We start from the raw sequence: 18,095 nt of genomic DNA on the forward strand, positions 1-18,095 counted from the left end.
ATGGATGAAACAAATATTTGTATTTCAAAGCCCAAACTTGACTGGTAGTAAATCGCAAGGAGGTAATTTTCATAAAATGGTTACCTGTGGAATGACGGTATATTTAGAGGTGCTTCACAATGAACACAGTATTCTACTTCTTAAAAAGTTTATAAGTACACTGATGGGCTTTATAAATTTTGTTATACTATGTACTTATATCTTCAAAGATTTTCATAATTGATTCATAAATTACACAATAATGTGCTTTAAAATATGTTTACACAGAATTTTTTACTAACTAGCTGTTTTTATTTTAACTTTTATTCAATGGCAATTTTTTTAATAATGTAGCAAATTTAGCTTTGTAGCAAGACAGTTGCTCTGGTAAAAAGCTCTTGGTTAGGGCCAGAGTGGACTCTAAGGAGTCGTCAAGTATTAATTCCTTTTAAAGCATCAATAATAACCTATGTTTTTACCTTAGCCATCCCAGAGGTGAAGGCAAATGGGCTGCAAATGCTCAGAATCCATTCCAGAGATGTGGGGAGTTGTTTATGAAGTACAGTGAACCCCACACACCCCCAAAGGAAGGTAAAGAGAAATACGATTAGATTGGTGAGGATAGCTTTCTGTAGCAAAACAGCCACCAGGAAAGTGACAGCTATCTGAAAGAGAAAAGAAATTGGCTGTTGCAGGTAATAGCCTTTGAGGAACATCAGCACAACCAGGTTCATTACTTCATACAAGATATTATCACTGAGAAAGTGAGAGGAGTGTGAAGTTCTCTACCAACTCTACTCTGCCCTCTAATCTTTTTTTTTTTAATAAGATCCTTACATGCCCTACCCATTTGCTGCGTTTTTGTTTCTACAGAAGAGACAGGGAAAGCTGAAAGATAATCCAAGAATAGGGTAGAATACACACTGTTGGGGAATTAAGCAAAGCTAAATTAGGGTACTAAGGAAAATTATCCATCTACACGACTTCTTCAGAAAACATCCTAGATGATGAAAAAATACAGAAACCACTGTTCAGAGAAGGCTGGAGGGAGAGATGGGAAGGAGGAAAGGACAGAAAATAATGAAAAACTCAAGGAGCTGGGAAGGACGCTATATGGAGATTGCCAAGAATAGATCAAACAGTAGAGGATATCTGCCTCTATAGAAATACCACAATGAATTCCAGTAATTTATTTAATAACATGTGTCAATAATTATAATAAGCACTATTTGAATTATATGTAACACTTTTTTTTAAAAAATCCTTGAGTATTTTGAGAGTAAACAAAAATTTTGAGCTCTTCTTTCTCTGTGTTCTCCTAAATCAAATACCTTAGTCTCACACCACTAAAATCAAAAGAAGGGATGCACACACACACACACACACACACACACACACACACCACCCCTGCAACAACAACAATAGCAGCAGCAGCAACAACAACAACAACAAAATAACAGCATCAACATTAACTGGTCATTGATATCTCTAAATATTAATGGTCTCAATTCCTTCAATAAAAAGACACAGACTAACAGAATGAATGGGAAAACAGGATCCATTCTTCCACTGCATCCAAGAAATATGACTTAACATCAAGGCTAGGATATTACCTTGTGGTAAATGGTAGGAAAAACATATTCCAAGACAATGGACCTAAGAAGCAAGTGCTGTAGCTATTTTAATATCTAACAAAATAGACTTCACATAAAAAAATTAATGAAAAGAGATAGGGAAGGACATTATATACTCATCAATGGAAAAATCCATCAAGATGAAATTTCAACTCTTAGCATCTATGAGCCAAACACAAGGACACAAGTTTGTAAAAGAAACACTACTACAGATTAAAGCACATATTGACCCTCACACATTAATAAGGGGAACTTCAATAGCCCACACTCACCAATGGACAGGGCATCCAGATAAAAAATAACAAAAAATACTGCAACTAACAGATACTATCAACCAAATGGACCTAAGAGCTATCTACAGAACATTTCACCCAAACACAAAATAAACCTTCTTCTCTGCACCTTATGGAACTTTCTCCAAAATTGACCACATACTCGGTCACAAAGCAAGTCTCAACAGATACAAGAAAATGGAAATGACCCCCTGCATCCTATCAGACCACCATTAAAGCTGGGTTTCAACAACAGAAACATCAGAAAGTCTAAAAACTCATAGAAATGAACAATTCTCTACTGAATGACTACTTGGTCAAGACAGAAATAAGGAAAAAATAAAGACTTCCTAGAATTCAATGAAAATAAATACATAGCATACCCAAAATTATAGGACACAATGAAAACAGTGCTAAGAAAAAAGTTCATAGCACTAAGTGGAAAGATCTCATACTAGCACCTGAAGAGCACACATGAAAGCTCTAGAACAAAAAGAAGTAAACACACCCAAGAGGAGTAGAAGACAGGAAATAATCAAAATGAGGACTCAGATCAATAAAATAGAAGCAAAGAGAAAAATACAAAGAATCAGTGAAACAAAGAGTTGGTTCTTTGAGAATGACAACAAGATAGACAAATCCTTATCCAAACTAACTAAAAGGTGGAAGACAATATCCAAATTAACAAAATCAGGAATGAAAAGTGGGACATAATAATAGACACCAAAGGAACCCAGAGAATCATAAGGACATACTTTAAAAATCTGTACTCCACTTACCAAAGTTAATCAAAATTAGATAAACAATGTAAGTAGATCTATAACTCCTAAGGAGATAGAAGCAGCCATTAAGTCTCTCAACCAAAATGAGCATAGGGCCATATGGTTTTACCATAGAATTCTATCAGAATTTCAAAGACAGGTTACTGCCAATACTCCTAAAATTATTCCACAAAATAAAACAGAAGGAACATTGCCAAAATTCATTTTATGAGACCACAATTACCCTGATACCCAAACCACACAAAGACAAAACAAAGAAAGAGAATTACAGACCATTTCCCCTCATGAACATTGATGCAAAAATACTCAATAAAATGCTTGCAAACAAAATCTAAGAACACATCAAAAAGATTATCCACCATAATCAAGTAGGCTTCATTCCAGAGATACAGGGATGGTTCAGTATACAAAAATCAGTAAATGTAATCCACCATATAAACAAACTGAAAGAAAATAAAACTATATGATCATCTCATTAGATACAGAAAAGGCCTTTTACAAAATTCAACACCCCTTCATGATAAAAGTTGTAGAGGGATTTGGGATATGAGGGACATCACTAAACATAATAAAGGCAATTTACAGAAAGCCTATAGCCAACATCAAATTAAATGAAGAGAAACTCAAAACAATTTCATTAAAACCAGGAACAAGACAAGGTTGTCCATTCTCTCCATGTCTACTCAATATAGCACTTGAAGTCTTAACTAGAGCAATAAGACAACTGAAAGAGATCAAGGGGATATAGATTGAAAAGGAAGAAGTCAAAGTATCATTATTTGCAGATGATATGATAGTGTACATAAGTTACCTTAAGAATTCCACCAGGGCCGGGCGGTGGTGGCGCACGCCTTTAATCCCAGCACTCGGGAGGCAGAGGCAGGTGGATCTTTGTGAGTTCGAGGCCAGCCTGGTCTACAGAGCAAGATCCAGGAAAAGGCGCAAAGCTACACAGAGAAACCCTGTCTCAAAAAACCAAAGAATTCCACCAGGAACTCCTACAGATTGTAATACTTTCAGCAAAGTATCTGGATACAAGATTAACTCAAAAAACCAATAGCTCTCCTGTGTTTCTCAGTCCATGACAAATGGACTGAGAAAGAAATTATGGAAACAACTTTCAAAACAGCTTCAAATAGTATAGACTATCTTGGGTAACTCTTAGTAATCAAGTGAAAGACTTGTATGATAAAAACTTCAAGTCTTTGAAGAAAGATACTGAAGAAGATACCAGAAAATGGAAAGATCTCCTATGCTCAGTAAGATTAACATAGTAAAAATAGCCATCTTACCAAAAGCAATCTACAGATTCAGTGCAATCCCCATCAAAATTCCAAAACAATTCTTTACAGACCTGAAAGGACAATACTCAACTTCATATGGAAAACAAAAAACCCAGGATAGCTAAAACAATCCTGAACAATAAAAGAACTGCTGGAGGTAGGGCAGGTCTCACCATTCCTGATTTCAAGATGTACTACAGAGATATAGTAATAAAAACGACATGGTAGTGGCATAAAAACAGACAAGTTGATCAATGCTATCTAATTGAATACCCAAAGATAAATCTACACACATATGAATGCCTGGTTTTTGGTAAAGAAGCTGGGAATACATGGAGGAGGATCATCTTCAACAAATGGTGATGGACAAACTGGGTATCTACATGCAGAAGATTGCAAGTAGAGCTATACTTATCACCCTATATAAAACTCAAGTCCAAGTGGACCAAAGACCTCAACATAAAACCAGATACATTGAACCTGATAGAAGAAAATGTGGGAAATAGCCTTGAACACAATGACATAGTAGATGATGTTTTGAACAGAACACCAATAGGACAGTCATTAATATCAATGGGACCTCATGAAACTGAAAAGCTTCTGTAAGGCAAAGGACACCATCAATCAGACAAAGCAGTAGTCTACAGAACAGGGAAAGATTTTTAACAACTCCACAATCAATAGAGGACTAATATCCAAAATATATAAAGAACCCCAGAAAATGCATATCAAAAAAACCCAGATAACCCAATTTAAAAATGGGGTACATATCTAAACAGAGAATTCTCAATAGAGGAGTCTCAAATGCCTGAGAAACACTTAAAGAAATTTTCACTATCCTTACCCATCAGGGAAATGCCAATCAAAACTACATTGAGATTCCAACTTATACCTGTCAGAATGGCTAAAATCAATAACACAAGTGGCAGCTTATGCTGGGAAGGATGTGGAGCAAGGGGAACATTCCTCCATCACTGGTGGGAGTACAAACTCATACAGCCACTACGGAAATCAATATGGTAATTCCTCTGAAAGTTGGGATTTGATCTACTTCAAGACCTAACTATACCAACCACTCTTGTGCATATATCCAAAGGAAGAAGCTCCATCCTATCACAAAGACACTTGCTCAACTAGGTTCATTGCAGCTTTATTCTTAACAGCCAAAAACTGGAAACAACCTAAATGTCCCTTCACAGAAGGATGGATAAAGAAAATGTGCATTTACACAGTAGAGTATTACTCAGCTATTTAAAAAAAAAATGAGATCATGAAATTTTCAGTCAAACAGATGGAACTAGGAAAAAATCATCCTAGTGAGGTAACCAAGACCCAGAAAGACAAATACTGTATGTATTCACTTATAAGTGGTTATTAGCCGTTAAGTAAATAATAACCAAGCTACAATCCATAGACCCAGAGAGGTTAGGTAAAGACAAGAGGTATAGATGCATGGATCTCTCTGGGAGGGGAGACTGCAGGCAGAGATCCCTGGAAATGCAGGGCATTTGAGGAATGGGAAACCCAGTGCAGTGGAAACTTCCTACAATATATGAAGGTGATTCTAATGAGGTCTCCTAGTAATGGAGGATATGAGTCTCAACTGGCCATCTCTTGTAATCAGGTGAGGCTTCCAGTGGTGGGACTGGGTTGCATTCAGTTGAGTTGCTGGCTAAGGGGGTCCCATGGAAATCCCCAAACAACCCAGACTGATGCTAAGACAAAGGTTTGCTCTCTGTAAACTGACAATAGGGCCCCATTGCTGAGGACAACACCCAACAACTCTTTGAACATGGAGAAGTCAAGCTGGTGCCTACATGGAGCTTTTACCCCTACATTGTAGCCACTTTAGTATGGGAAGGTACTCTGCAGGCTACCAAAAAAGGAACATGGGTCCAGATACAAAACCTATGACCAGAAATCTGTCCTGCCTGCAAAATATGCTAGGGAAATGGTGGCAAACAACTTGTGGTAGTAGCCAATCCATGTCTGATTTGCCTTAAGGCCCACTCCACGAGATGGAACCCATACCCAACATTGCTTGGATAATCAAGAACCAGAGAGTAGGTAGCCCGAGGATCTAGGATAAAACAAAACACTAATGGTCTAAAAAAATTCAATAACATGATTCCTAATGCTACTCTGCTATACTCATTGATCAATGCCTTATTCAGTTACCATCAGAGAATCTTCCTCCTGCAGCAGATGGGCATGGGTGCAGAGACCCACAGCCCAACATTACTCAGAGAGAGTCTAAATGGGAGGTCTCCATCAAATCCCTCCCCTCAGAGTTTAGGGAATCCCCTGGAAGAGAAGGCTAAAAAATTCAAGACGACAGGAGAACAAGGCTCACTGAATCAACTAAGCAAGGTACATATGAGCTCAGAGACTGAAGCAGCAAGTAGAGGGCCTGCATGAGTCTGCTCCATGTCCTCTGCATATACGCGATAGCTTTTAGCTTAGTATCCTATGGGAGTCCTGAGCGTGAGAATAAGTGTGTCTCTGACTCATGTGCCTCCTCTTGAGACTCTTTTCCTCCACTTGGGTTATCATGTCCAATCTTGATATGATAGTTTTTGTTTCATCTTATTATATTTTGTCATGTTTAGTTGTTATCTCTTAAAAGCCAGTTATTTTCTAATGAAAGACAGAAAGGGAGTGGATCTGGAGGGGTGGGGAGGTGGGGAGGAACTGAGAAGAGTGGAGGGAGGGGAAACTATAATCAGGATATATATATATATGAGAAAAGCATCTATTTTCAATAAAAGAAAAATAGAAAAGAGAGTAAGTCCCTTGCTTATGTCTAATTCATACTAGAGATACACAAGGTGATTGAAGTAGCACCTCAGCGAAGCTCAATGCTTCACAATGGCCTTTTCCCATGATGCTAGAGTTACTCTAATGATAATAATCAAACCAGTCCACAGACTAGCTGTATATCAGCCTTCTTTCCTTCTACTCTTCCCCCTTGCTTTTTCTTTCTTAATTCTTCTTTTTTTTTTTTGTTTGTTTGTTTGTTTGTTTGTTTTTCGAGACAGAGTTTCTCTGTGTAGCTTTGCGCCTTACCTGGAACTCACTTGGTAGCCCAGGCTGGCCTCGAACTCACAGAGATCCACCTGGCTCTGCCTCCCAAGTGCTGGGATTAAAGGCATGCACCACCACCGCCCGGCTCTTTCTTTAATTCTAAGTAGTAATATATTATCTTCACTTACATCTACTGAATATGGTGGAATAAAGTTTAAAATTTACCTCCGTGAGACCAGTGTTAGTTGGTCACCATGATAAAATAAAAAGTAAACTTGAGCAGCAGTACTTGCTGCAAGATATTTTTTACTCATTTAAGGTAATTAAAAGTTTCACAATTAAAAATTTGAAATATCTCAAAAGATTTTATGAAAAAATATTTTTGATGCACCATTTCATTATGTGATGCACAAGACTTCTGTGAAAAAAAAAGAGAGGCCCAATTTACTTGGGTTTACATTATTTTCTAATATCTATTGAAATTTCTGAAGCAAACTCATATGTGCATCCACATGCTCATACACACACATCCCTACACACACGCACACACACACACACACACACACACACCAGACATAAAGAAAGTGCCTTCCTAACATCCTGGAGAATTAATGTTTGCTACTCACAACTAAGATCTAATGTGTAAAAGGTGATAATAAATGCATACACTTACCAAAGATAATCCATATAAGAAAAAGAGTGTAAATATGACGAGGAAGCCAGTCATCACTACAATTTGAGCAGTTGTTATGATAACTGCAATGAGTACGGAAATAATGAAGATGAAGCCAACATAGATTAAGCCCCAGGACAGCCTAAACAAAGACAAAAGGCATTTAAATTATTTAGCCTTTTAAATGAATGTCTTTAAAAAGACAAAAGCATCTAAAGAAAACACTGTTACTCTGGTATGTACACTCTAGTTTAATAACTATGATATTGATAATATGGCGGAAGTCCATTGTGCATGCTGTTCTTCATTATAAATCTCCATCTTTTCCCCCTAAGGTAATCACTTTAGCAAACATCCTGTTTATTAATCCTGTGCATTCTGATTGCCTTTACCACACAGTAATGGGAGGTGCCAAATACTATTATAGCACCAACCAATGGAAAAGAATGTCACAACAAATTAAGTGGCTATAAACCAAAAAATGCCCTTGCTGGTACCTGAAGGCCAGGCTTCCATATGTATCTATTGCACAAATACTATGAGCATTATATAAACTGTATGGTTTATGCTGTAATTATATGTAATTTGCCTTTATTAATCAACATTATCTATTACATATGAAGCTTATATATTTCATTGTATTAATATATTCTAGTGTTCTTCTGATATTAGATAATTGTTTCTTATTTTTCTTTGTCATAATGGTGTCAAGAATTTTATTACATTTGTTTTATGTAAGATGTACAAGAATATCTCTAAAATGAAATTACTGAATTAAAGTTTATGTCATCAGTTTTATTAGATATTACCAAATAACCCTAACTGTAAAGCTGGAATAAGACTTAATAGGTGATGGTCAATCAAATGTCAATCAAATGGCTCTACAAACATCAGGAGCTTGAGCATCTCAGGAGGCAACACTACCACTCTTTACAGAAAACTAAAAACCCACAATTCCACTGATAACATTGTATGTTTCCTATTCCTATTATTTCTTTACTTAAATGGATATGTTACGGCACACCTTTACACTTTTACATAATTTTGCTTTAGATGTGTTGATGTTCACATTTTTTTTACAAGATATTTGTTAAAGAATATCATCCACTATTAGATCTGACTAGACTATAAGAATTCATGTGTCCAAGCTTCTCATTTACAAATAATAAGACTGTGGTCCTTTAACTAATGGGTATATGAAAAGTCACAAAATAAATACACAAGGTATGAATGTAATTGCAGCCATTATTCTGTCCAGAGTTCTTTCCTCTGTTTAAAACTGTATAATCAATAAGAATTCATCTCCTGCAGAATGCAGCAAAAGATGCAAGCTTTGCAACAGTACACCCAAGTAAAATATGTTTAGCTGGATTTACTACTTATTTAATTTTTAACTTTATATCACTATAATGAATTGGCCTTAGAAACATCAGCATTTATGAAAAGTGTATCATATTCTGTGAATTTACTTCTTAAGTACAGAATGGGACTGCTTTAGGCAGGTTGAAAAACCACAGTGTAAGAGAATTATGAAATAAAGACATTAAAATAATTACTGAAAGGGGGAACTAGCTATAGGGGTGGAGTTTGAGAAGTGATACTAATAAACTTACATAAAATATTCTTGCTTGCAAAGCATTATAAGCATCATACTTTTAAAAATAATTATTACATTTCATATTTATGGCATTAGTTGAAGTCATATTTATTTCCAATAGATGTCTGACACTTGGAAAACATATTTCTAAAGCATTTTCTTTCCTACTTCTAATAATATACATATCAATTCATTTTTCCAGGTTTTAATTTATAAGCATACTAAGAATCATCCTGAAAATGACTTGACATCAGAATGTTTAGTATCTCTTTGGTCCTCATGTCAGCCTGACTGGTACCTCCCTAATTTAAGGTGACCCTAGGCATTCTGTCCCCTAGGACTTGCATTGGACTGAAAGGAGTCCCCTGAAAGAAGTCTGCTCTCTCTCTTCCTTACTAACAGACTTGAATGACAGGATATACATCCATTCCTATGTCATTACCAATGCTTCCACACAAAAATTCTTCACTTTTTAAAGACATGGTTTCCTCCTTTTCTATTTCCCAATCCATATACTTTAGAACTAAAATTACCTTTGTTGGTAAATATATTCTACACAGAAAGAAAGATTTCTAGATAATTTCACTTCAGGGAATACAAGTTACTAGATTGTTCAATAAATAATTATTCATCCAATCCATGTAGTTTTATCATTCCACACATATAGTTTTGGGTTTTGTTTGTTTGTGTATATTTTAAGTGGTATGTGTTTGAGTTTTCATCAGGTTTGGCTTATCAAGAAGGGTCTCAAGTTCTCTCTATACATCTCAGGTAAGCTAAAAACTCTCCATCTTCCAGAATCCACCTACCCAATACTAAGATTACATGCCTGCACTTCCAAGCTCAACCAAGTGCTTTCTTGATTTATGTAATATAGAGAGAATTATCCCCTAAGAATCAATATCAAAGCATGCCATGTTTCTTCTTAGCACATAATTTTCCTTTTGACCTGATAATATACATTTTGTCACTGATACTTACCAATTCTGTGCTTTGTTTCAGAGCAGTTTAGATGTATACTATTTGTATTTCTATCTAATAAATTCATCCAGTATTTTCCTAGGTCTTTATTTCTATGAAAGTACTCCCTTTTATTATGTCACAAATACATAAATAGATACATTCCTGTATATATCCAAACATTATACATATATTTCAAAATTACTTTAAAGTGTTTGTGGGGTGAGGCAAAGAATAAATATTAATAAGTAGTTCAGGTGCTGTTATTAAGTTCTTCCTAAACACCAGCCTATATGTTATGTCCTGATCATAATGCATCACTTAATACATCATTTACTTACTTCAAAACGCCCCTGGTTGGCCAAGCCCGTGCACATAACACACCCTTTACGAGACTATTTTCTTCACATAAGGAAGTGGGGAGAAGTCAGTTCATAACTAAGAGAGATCAGGCAGAACTGCCATCAGAACTGCACCACTGAGGCCCGGCTCTGGCGTTTGCCATCTACCTGACACTGAGTAACTCTCTTATCTCATTTGCCTTTATTTTCCTTGATAATAGTGCCTACATCTTAGAGGCTGCATAAAAAAAGCCAGAATTAAAAGCATGTTCAGTGAGTTACAGTTAACTATCTTCCATGGAAAATTTAACAAAGACTAAATCTAGTAGTCAGAGCAAAAGAACAAGTAGCCCACATATCAAATTTAAACTGTGGAATTATAAAACAATAACACTTCCACTGTTTTATGATTTCTTTATGACTCACCAGAATGCTGAGTCTTGTAGACCCATTATTTTCATCAATTCCTTATACTTTTTCCTCTCTGTAGTAATATTACGTGATACAAAATATATGAATGAGGAGAAATAAAGCAAGCAGAATAGAATAAAAACTTCATATTGAAAAACATCTTTAGTAATAAAAGGTAATGTCTTCATATTTATTGCATTAACAGACATCAAGTCCTCCATCACAGAGTGGTTTGTTGTGATCTAGAGAAAAGCATAAGCAAACAGAAATTAAAGGACATAAATTGACCAAACTGGAGTGTTGAAGATTGCACTACTGTCTTTTTTAGTTTAATGTTGTAGTCTAGTAACACAAAGTGTCACTGTCAGAGGGAAGTGGGCATGCTGTTTTGCAGGTTTCTGTGAACCATTTCAGAACTAGAAGTTTTAAATCAAGTGGTCTCTTCCTTGTCTAAAAATCTGTGTTTGCATAATTGCTAGTTATAATGTGCCCCTCCACATCTCATTTGGAAACTTCACCCTCACTGTAGTATTAGAGGGAGGATGTTTGGGGAAGTAAGTCATGGGGCCTGCTCTTGTGGATGGATGAGTGACTCATCAAAGGGTTGGCAAGTGTTTCTAATGTGCAATTTGCCCTTTTGCTCTTCTGCAAGTGAGAACACAGTGTTCTTCTTCTCTTTGACCTTTCATCTCTTCTGCCATGCAAAAACTCCTAGACTGTGACAACTGTGAGAAATGAGCTTGTTGAGGCCTAATCATATACTTGCCAGTCTTGAGAACTGTGAAAAATAACGATGCTCTTTATAAATTACCAGCCTTGAGTGTCTAGTTATTGCAAGGCAAATGAACTGTGACACTCATCTTTGTTAATAGTTTTGATGCCTATGAAATTAGTTATAGTAGCCACCAGAACTTTGCAATTAAGCACTCACTTCTATAATAGCAGCATTGATGGCACTTTGTAAAGGCACAAATCCTCTTTTCCAGTATCTGGACAATGAACATGAAACACCATCATATACATCCCAGCAATGAGCTGTAAACACAGGGAAAAGTATAACCATCATTATGGGATAAAGGCACATTGGGAATGAGGAACAAGAACCTAAGAGAAAATGATAGAGACTCCACTAGTTAGAACTTTTAACCTCATAGAGAACACAGGTACAGTGGTGCACACCTGCAATCCTAGCATTCAGAAGGCTGAAGTAGAAGAATACTATCTCAAACCAAGCAAGCAAACAAACAAACCAACAAGGTAATTTTGAAAAGAGGCAAATATGTTAAGGTGAATGGTATATGGATTAGTAAAAGCAGCTGTTCTCTCACATACCACGAGACAAGCATGGAGCAATCACTTCCTGAGACATGACAAACAAGACTTTAGGGTTTCTATAGCAAAGCTACACACACACACACACACACACACACACACACACACACACACACACACACACACAAACCCTCCATTTCTGTGCCTAAAGGCTTGGAACTTTCCTAGAGTAGGATATGTGCATGAAAAGAAACTTTTGTCCCAAATAACCTGGAATCAATTATAAGGAATTTTCTTCCTAATATTTTCATGTGGCCTCCCCTGTGCTATAGCATTCAAATACAGCTTTTACTCTGCATTTGAGTGTCCCTGGATAGTCCTTTGCTACAAGTCACAAGATCCACAAGTCTGTGGCAATTTTACTTACAAAGACCACTTCTCCCATGATCCTATTCTTCTCAGAAAGTGACTTCATCCTAGAGGGGTTTCTGAGCCACCATTAATTTCTAAATTAGCTCTATTGTCTTTATCGTCTTATTTGTATATCCTTTTTTTATCCTTTCCTACCTCCTGCCCCTGACTAGAATGATTCTTATAAACAGGCTCCATGGTTTTCATTCACTATACTCTTCAGGAACTCAGCAGTCTGCACTCAGTATGTGAACAATAGTGAAGAGCTGATTCTACAGGTTACATCAATTTTATGTCATCAAGTGTCCTTCCGCCTTTTCAGCTGCCTCCACTATCATCTAAGCGGTCTTCAGATTTCATTACATTCTCCCTGAACTTCCTGCAACTTTAATCCTCTGGGCTGTACTAGGAGTGCTCTCTTAATCTTGGACAACTCTCCACACGCTTCCCTGATTAAAGTACTGCAATGACTATCCATAGCCTAGGCTTACAAAATGCCAAACTAGACCTAGTCCTTATTGACTGCAAAATCATTCTTCCCTCACATCCCATGGCTTTTCATGCTCTTCTTCCAGCTATTAGAAGGTGCTCTCATATGCCTCTATCCTACTGAAATATGGTATCTCTAGCTCCTCACACTTGCTGTTCCTTTGGTCTTATTTTAAAAGTTACTTCTCTAATGCAAGAATCAATTAAGAATTCTGGATCCAAGTTACCACAAGTACTTTCTCTTGCACTTGCCACTAATTATTCAATGCTTGTCTCTCCTGGTCAAATGCTAAAGTATCTGACATTGACATCTAATCACTCCCTTAGAACTGTGAGCTCAACAGATGTATGCTGAATTATTATGCAGTGCTGTGAAATAAGCCTCTAAAATTAATATAAGGGCAGCAATAAAATGTTCATCTATTTTTTCCTATGAAATTGAAAGTATCTATTGCCCGACCTGTTTCTTCTTGTTGAAAACACAAAGACTGTCACAATAGTATTTTATATGAAAAGTCACCTAATAAGTCTTCTTTCAAAAATGGATTTCCATGCGTTAGAAATACCTCTAACTTGTAAGAAAAAGTGTTGTTAAATATGATTCCAAGAGCATGGGGAATATTCTTCAGAAGCACTTCATCCAAGTCATTTTTACTTGGAACCCCAATGATTCTTGTCCCTGTGAGGTATAAGATGAAAAACTGGGTGTACAATATTCTACCAAAACAAAATGTGTTATTAGGCTGAGCCATGTTTTTATAGACTTTTACACTTAAACTAAACAAACTAAAAAGCAACCTAGAATACATTATTTTACTGTTTCAAATCATAGAATCCAACTGTGTATGCAAATTACATGTTTTAATAAGACAAGTGGTGGATGAAGAAAAAAAGACCACTATGCCCTTAAGTATAAGAGTAATCCACTATTGTCATTACTATACCCCTGAGGATTCCAGAATTCTTCCTGAAGCAAAATCAATTTACATGACTTTTGTCTTATGCAGAAACAAAATAACAGACTCTATAACAACCAGAAATTCATTAGTTAGTAACTGAATATTAAAGAATAAATAGCCAGACTATACCCAGGTTGCTCATAAATGAAATATGTATTTTATTAGTCTTGGTCACAAAATCACAACCTTTAAAGGTTTTGCATTCTATACTATACATAAGAAAGAATATCACCTTCAGATTACACATCAATAATGCTCATACTTATAAACTTATTGTTAAATAGTAATGACCTAATTACTTAGATTTTTAACAAGCTATAAATCTTTATCATTGGATATACATGTTAAAAACATACATGCACCAATAGCTACATTTCTCCCAGTTGTTGTTTTTCAAATTTCTAAATTTTTTGCTTTTTGTATGCTCCAACACAAACATAGGCCTACATAAATTGAACCCCTATCAAGCTGAAAGAATTTTAAAATCTTGTTGTAAAAGAAAAATAAAAACCTAAGAAGATTATATATTATTTTGATACTTGAATTTATTATAATGATGTTATACTGTAACTTCAAACTAACATGTACATATCTTATTAAAAATTATAAATTAATAAGGCTAATTCTTGTCATTAGCATATTTACCTTTCATAGAGGAAGCAAAAGATGTTTTATTCATTATCTGTTGGGTTATGTTAGAGATTGGTGTATATACAACCACTATAGAAGATCCATTAAATGCATCTAAACTTCCAAGATCCTGAGGCGGGATTTCGGGGACTTGTCTATTTACTTTGATATATGAAAACAGACCCATATACAGTCCTATAATAATTGGGATGCTCCATTCCTATAAAACAGTTTTAAAGAGAGAAAATATGAGCCTAAACTTATTTCTCCTCAAATTGGTCAACACCAAAGAACTTTGAAGACAAGTTCAATTTTTCTATATGTATGGCATCTCATTGCTATACACTCTTCAGAAAAAGGAAAACTCAATGAAGAACAAATTCTGAGTTAGTAGCCACATGTATCACACTCTGATCTAATGTTTTGCGTTAAATCATGAATAATTTCAGAAGTCATCTGGAAACAATGGGATACCTAACTGTGAAAATCTCAATTGCCTAGAAAATCAATTCTAGAAATAAGGCACAAAGTAGCAAATAACAATGTTTCTTGCTATTTGTCATATATCTTATTAGAAACTAAAGGAAATAAGTAGAAACTGAGTGGCAGATACTCTCTAGTGAGTCACCAATAGCAATAATTTCTTCCTTCTTGATATAATGCAAGAATACTCTTTTTTTTTTTCAAGCAATTGAGAATTCTTCTTTAATGCCCAAGAACACCTCTCCCTAGTCTGACTACCATATAGGAGGAATATGAGCCATTAATCACAAAATACTCTCAAAACAATGTAGAAAGAGAAGATACCGTTGAGTTTCCACATCAATAACCATTTCAGCTTACCAATGCCAGAATTTGTCTGGACAGATCACTTATGTCCTTATCTTTGGGATTTACTTCTAAATATTGATGCTATATGTTCACTTATTAAAGTGACTACAATGAGTTAATATAATATGAATCAATTTGAAAACTGTAGGTTTTGACTAGAACATATTCTTAAAATACAAGTGGAAAATAGGTATTTGAGTTGTTTTTTATGGAAAGGGGGCAGATCCCTACCAAATCTATTATACTCTCTGTCTCAATTCTTTTCCTTTGTCTTATGATTAGTTTAGCAATGGTTAGCAGGGTTTGAGGAGATGGCAGAGTCTCTAGATGAAAAAGCCTAGGTCCTTGGATGAATGGAAATAGCCTATTCCCACTCAACTTGCTTCTCTTCTTTCAGTACCGACTGTACTGAAAATAGTGAAACTGAACTTTTGTCATGCATTAAGCCACTGAAACTTATATTATTCACCACTTCTCAAACAATTTGCTTTGTGCAAACAAACAATAATGTTCTTTTATAATACTTGAAAATAATCTTTATGTAGAAAATCAATAGCTTTTAATATAAAACAATAAAATTAAACTTTCTCAATTTATACTTACCAAAATCTATATTATGTCTTGGTTCTCAATGTAGAATATGTGATCATTTAATGTTTGTTACAATTTACCATACAAATAATTAAATTTTTTTTTGTTTTTTTCGAGACAGGGTTTCTCTGTGTAGTTTTGGTGCCTGTCCTGGATCTCGCTCTGTAGACCAGGCTGGCCTTGAACTCACAGAGATCTGCCTGGCTCTGCCTCCCAAGCACTGGGATTAAAGGCATGTGCCACCACTGCCTGGCACTTTATCTCTTTTTTAAAAATGTAATACTTTTTGTCTTCCTAATTCTATGGTATTGGTCATAGATCTTTATGAGTTCCTCAATTAAACAAATATAGCTAGAAATACCTACCTTAAAAGTAATGAATCTAGTCTGCTGATTATAATGTAATATTTGAAATAAATAGGTAAGGAAAGAAGAGTTCTGAGGAAAGGGTGAAATTTCTGCACATACCAAGAAGCTCTCTCTTTTCATTCTCCATTTCTTGAGCAGATTCTTGTGCAGAAGCGCTCGGGTTTGCTGATAGACACTTATTTCTTTCATACTCATTTCACCTGCTCATTAGCTGAACAAACAGTAAGTGAACCAAAAATATAAGTATCATTGAAAAAAACCTTGACTATATTTCTGATTCAAATATTTACTACACTTAAAAACTATAATGAAAAGTTATAAAATATTATTGCAACCCTTTATGACTAAATTTTACCTCAAACACATTCACTTTAAGATATTTGGAGGAATGAGTGATGGTGGGATGGGGGTTGATTACTGTCACATTTCTACAATAAAACAGAAAATTCTAATTGGAAAAAATATATCATTATGGTGCAGTGCTGTGGCTATTGCTTTGTATAAATAAAATGCTGATTGGCCAGTAGCCAGGCAGGAAGTATAGGAGGGACAAGCAGAGAAGAGAATTCTGGGAAGTGGAAGGCTGAGGCAGAGAGATGCTGCCAGCCGCCACCATGACAAGCGAGATGTAAGGTACTGGTAAGCCACAAGCCACGTGGCAACTTATAGATTAATAGAAATGGGTTAATTTAAGATATAAGAACAGTTAGCAAGAAGCCTGCCACGGCCATACAGTTTGTAAGCAATATAAGTCTCTGTGTTTAATTGGTTGGGTCTGAGTGGCTATGGGACTGGCTGGTGACAGAGATTTGTCCTGACTGTGGGCCAGGCAGGAAAACTCTAGCTACAGTGCAGAGCATAGAAAAGTATATTTTAAAACAGAATTCAATGATGTGAATAAAGTAATTCAATTAGTTTCATTCCAATAATACTTGTTTTTGTTCCTTGCATTTTAGTAAAATTCCCATAACTAATCAAATCAACAACAAAATCTGATTTCTTAAACTCATTTGAATGATAAATTATATTCATTAGATACAATCCTAATGAAATATGTTTGGAATATTTACCTTCAGATCAAAATAAAATAAAATAAAATAAAATAAAATAAATAAATTTTAACTGAATAACTTTTACCAAAAGGATAATAATCCTTTAGGATAATAATCCAGACTCAAATTACTTGATTCTGACATGCAAGGAGAATAAGACTTCTCTCAATTTTGTGAATATAGATGCCACTAAAAACCTCTGAAAGCAGAGTACAAAATAAACTTTTTTAAAGGAAAAAATAGAGAAATTGAATGGAAAAGTAATTTTGCCCAGAAATTTTTCAGATAAACAAATTAAAAAACTTTTTCAATTTTTATAGTCTTTAAATTTATTCTTTCCTAAATTTACATAATAAAATCTTGTACAATTTTCGCTTGGCTAGAATGGAAGCAAGCTAGATTCTACTGCTGTATCTACAAAATGAAATCTGGTTGGGGAAAAAAAATAAAAATTAGCTCTTAAAATCACCTTAAAATATTGAAGTATCTAGAAGCATCTGAAATATAGATTGATCTTAGCAGAGCACAAAAAATAC

General features: G+C 35.3%; 1 protein-coding gene across 1 annotated transcript in view; it reads right to left on the reverse strand.

The window, feature by feature from the left end:
• Abca6 (ATP binding cassette subfamily A member 6) overlaps positions 1-17,203 on the reverse strand; it is a 64,194-nt gene extending 46,991 nt beyond the window's left edge. Inside the window, exons 1-7 of the mRNA XM_059269794.1 lie at positions 16,607-17,203; positions 14,733-14,937; positions 13,649-13,807; positions 11,888-11,991; positions 10,972-11,198; positions 7,648-7,789; positions 459-644 (exon numbers count right to left, since the gene is read on the reverse strand). Of these exons, the coding sequence (XP_059125777.1) occupies positions 459-644; positions 7,648-7,789; positions 10,972-11,198; positions 11,888-11,991; positions 13,649-13,807; positions 14,733-14,937; positions 16,607-16,702 (1,119 nt within the window). The 5' untranslated portion in view covers positions 16,703-17,203. The remainder of the gene's footprint in view (positions 1-458; positions 645-7,647; positions 7,790-10,971; positions 11,199-11,887; positions 11,992-13,648; positions 13,808-14,732; positions 14,938-16,606) is intronic.
• Between the last annotated feature and the right edge of the window lie 892 nt (positions 17,204-18,095).

This window comes from Peromyscus eremicus, chromosome 8a (assembly GCF_949786415.1).
Source record: "Peromyscus eremicus chromosome 8a, PerEre_H2_v1, whole genome shotgun sequence".
In the NCBI taxonomy this organism is placed as follows: Eukaryota; Metazoa; Chordata; class Mammalia; order Rodentia; family Cricetidae; genus Peromyscus; species Peromyscus eremicus.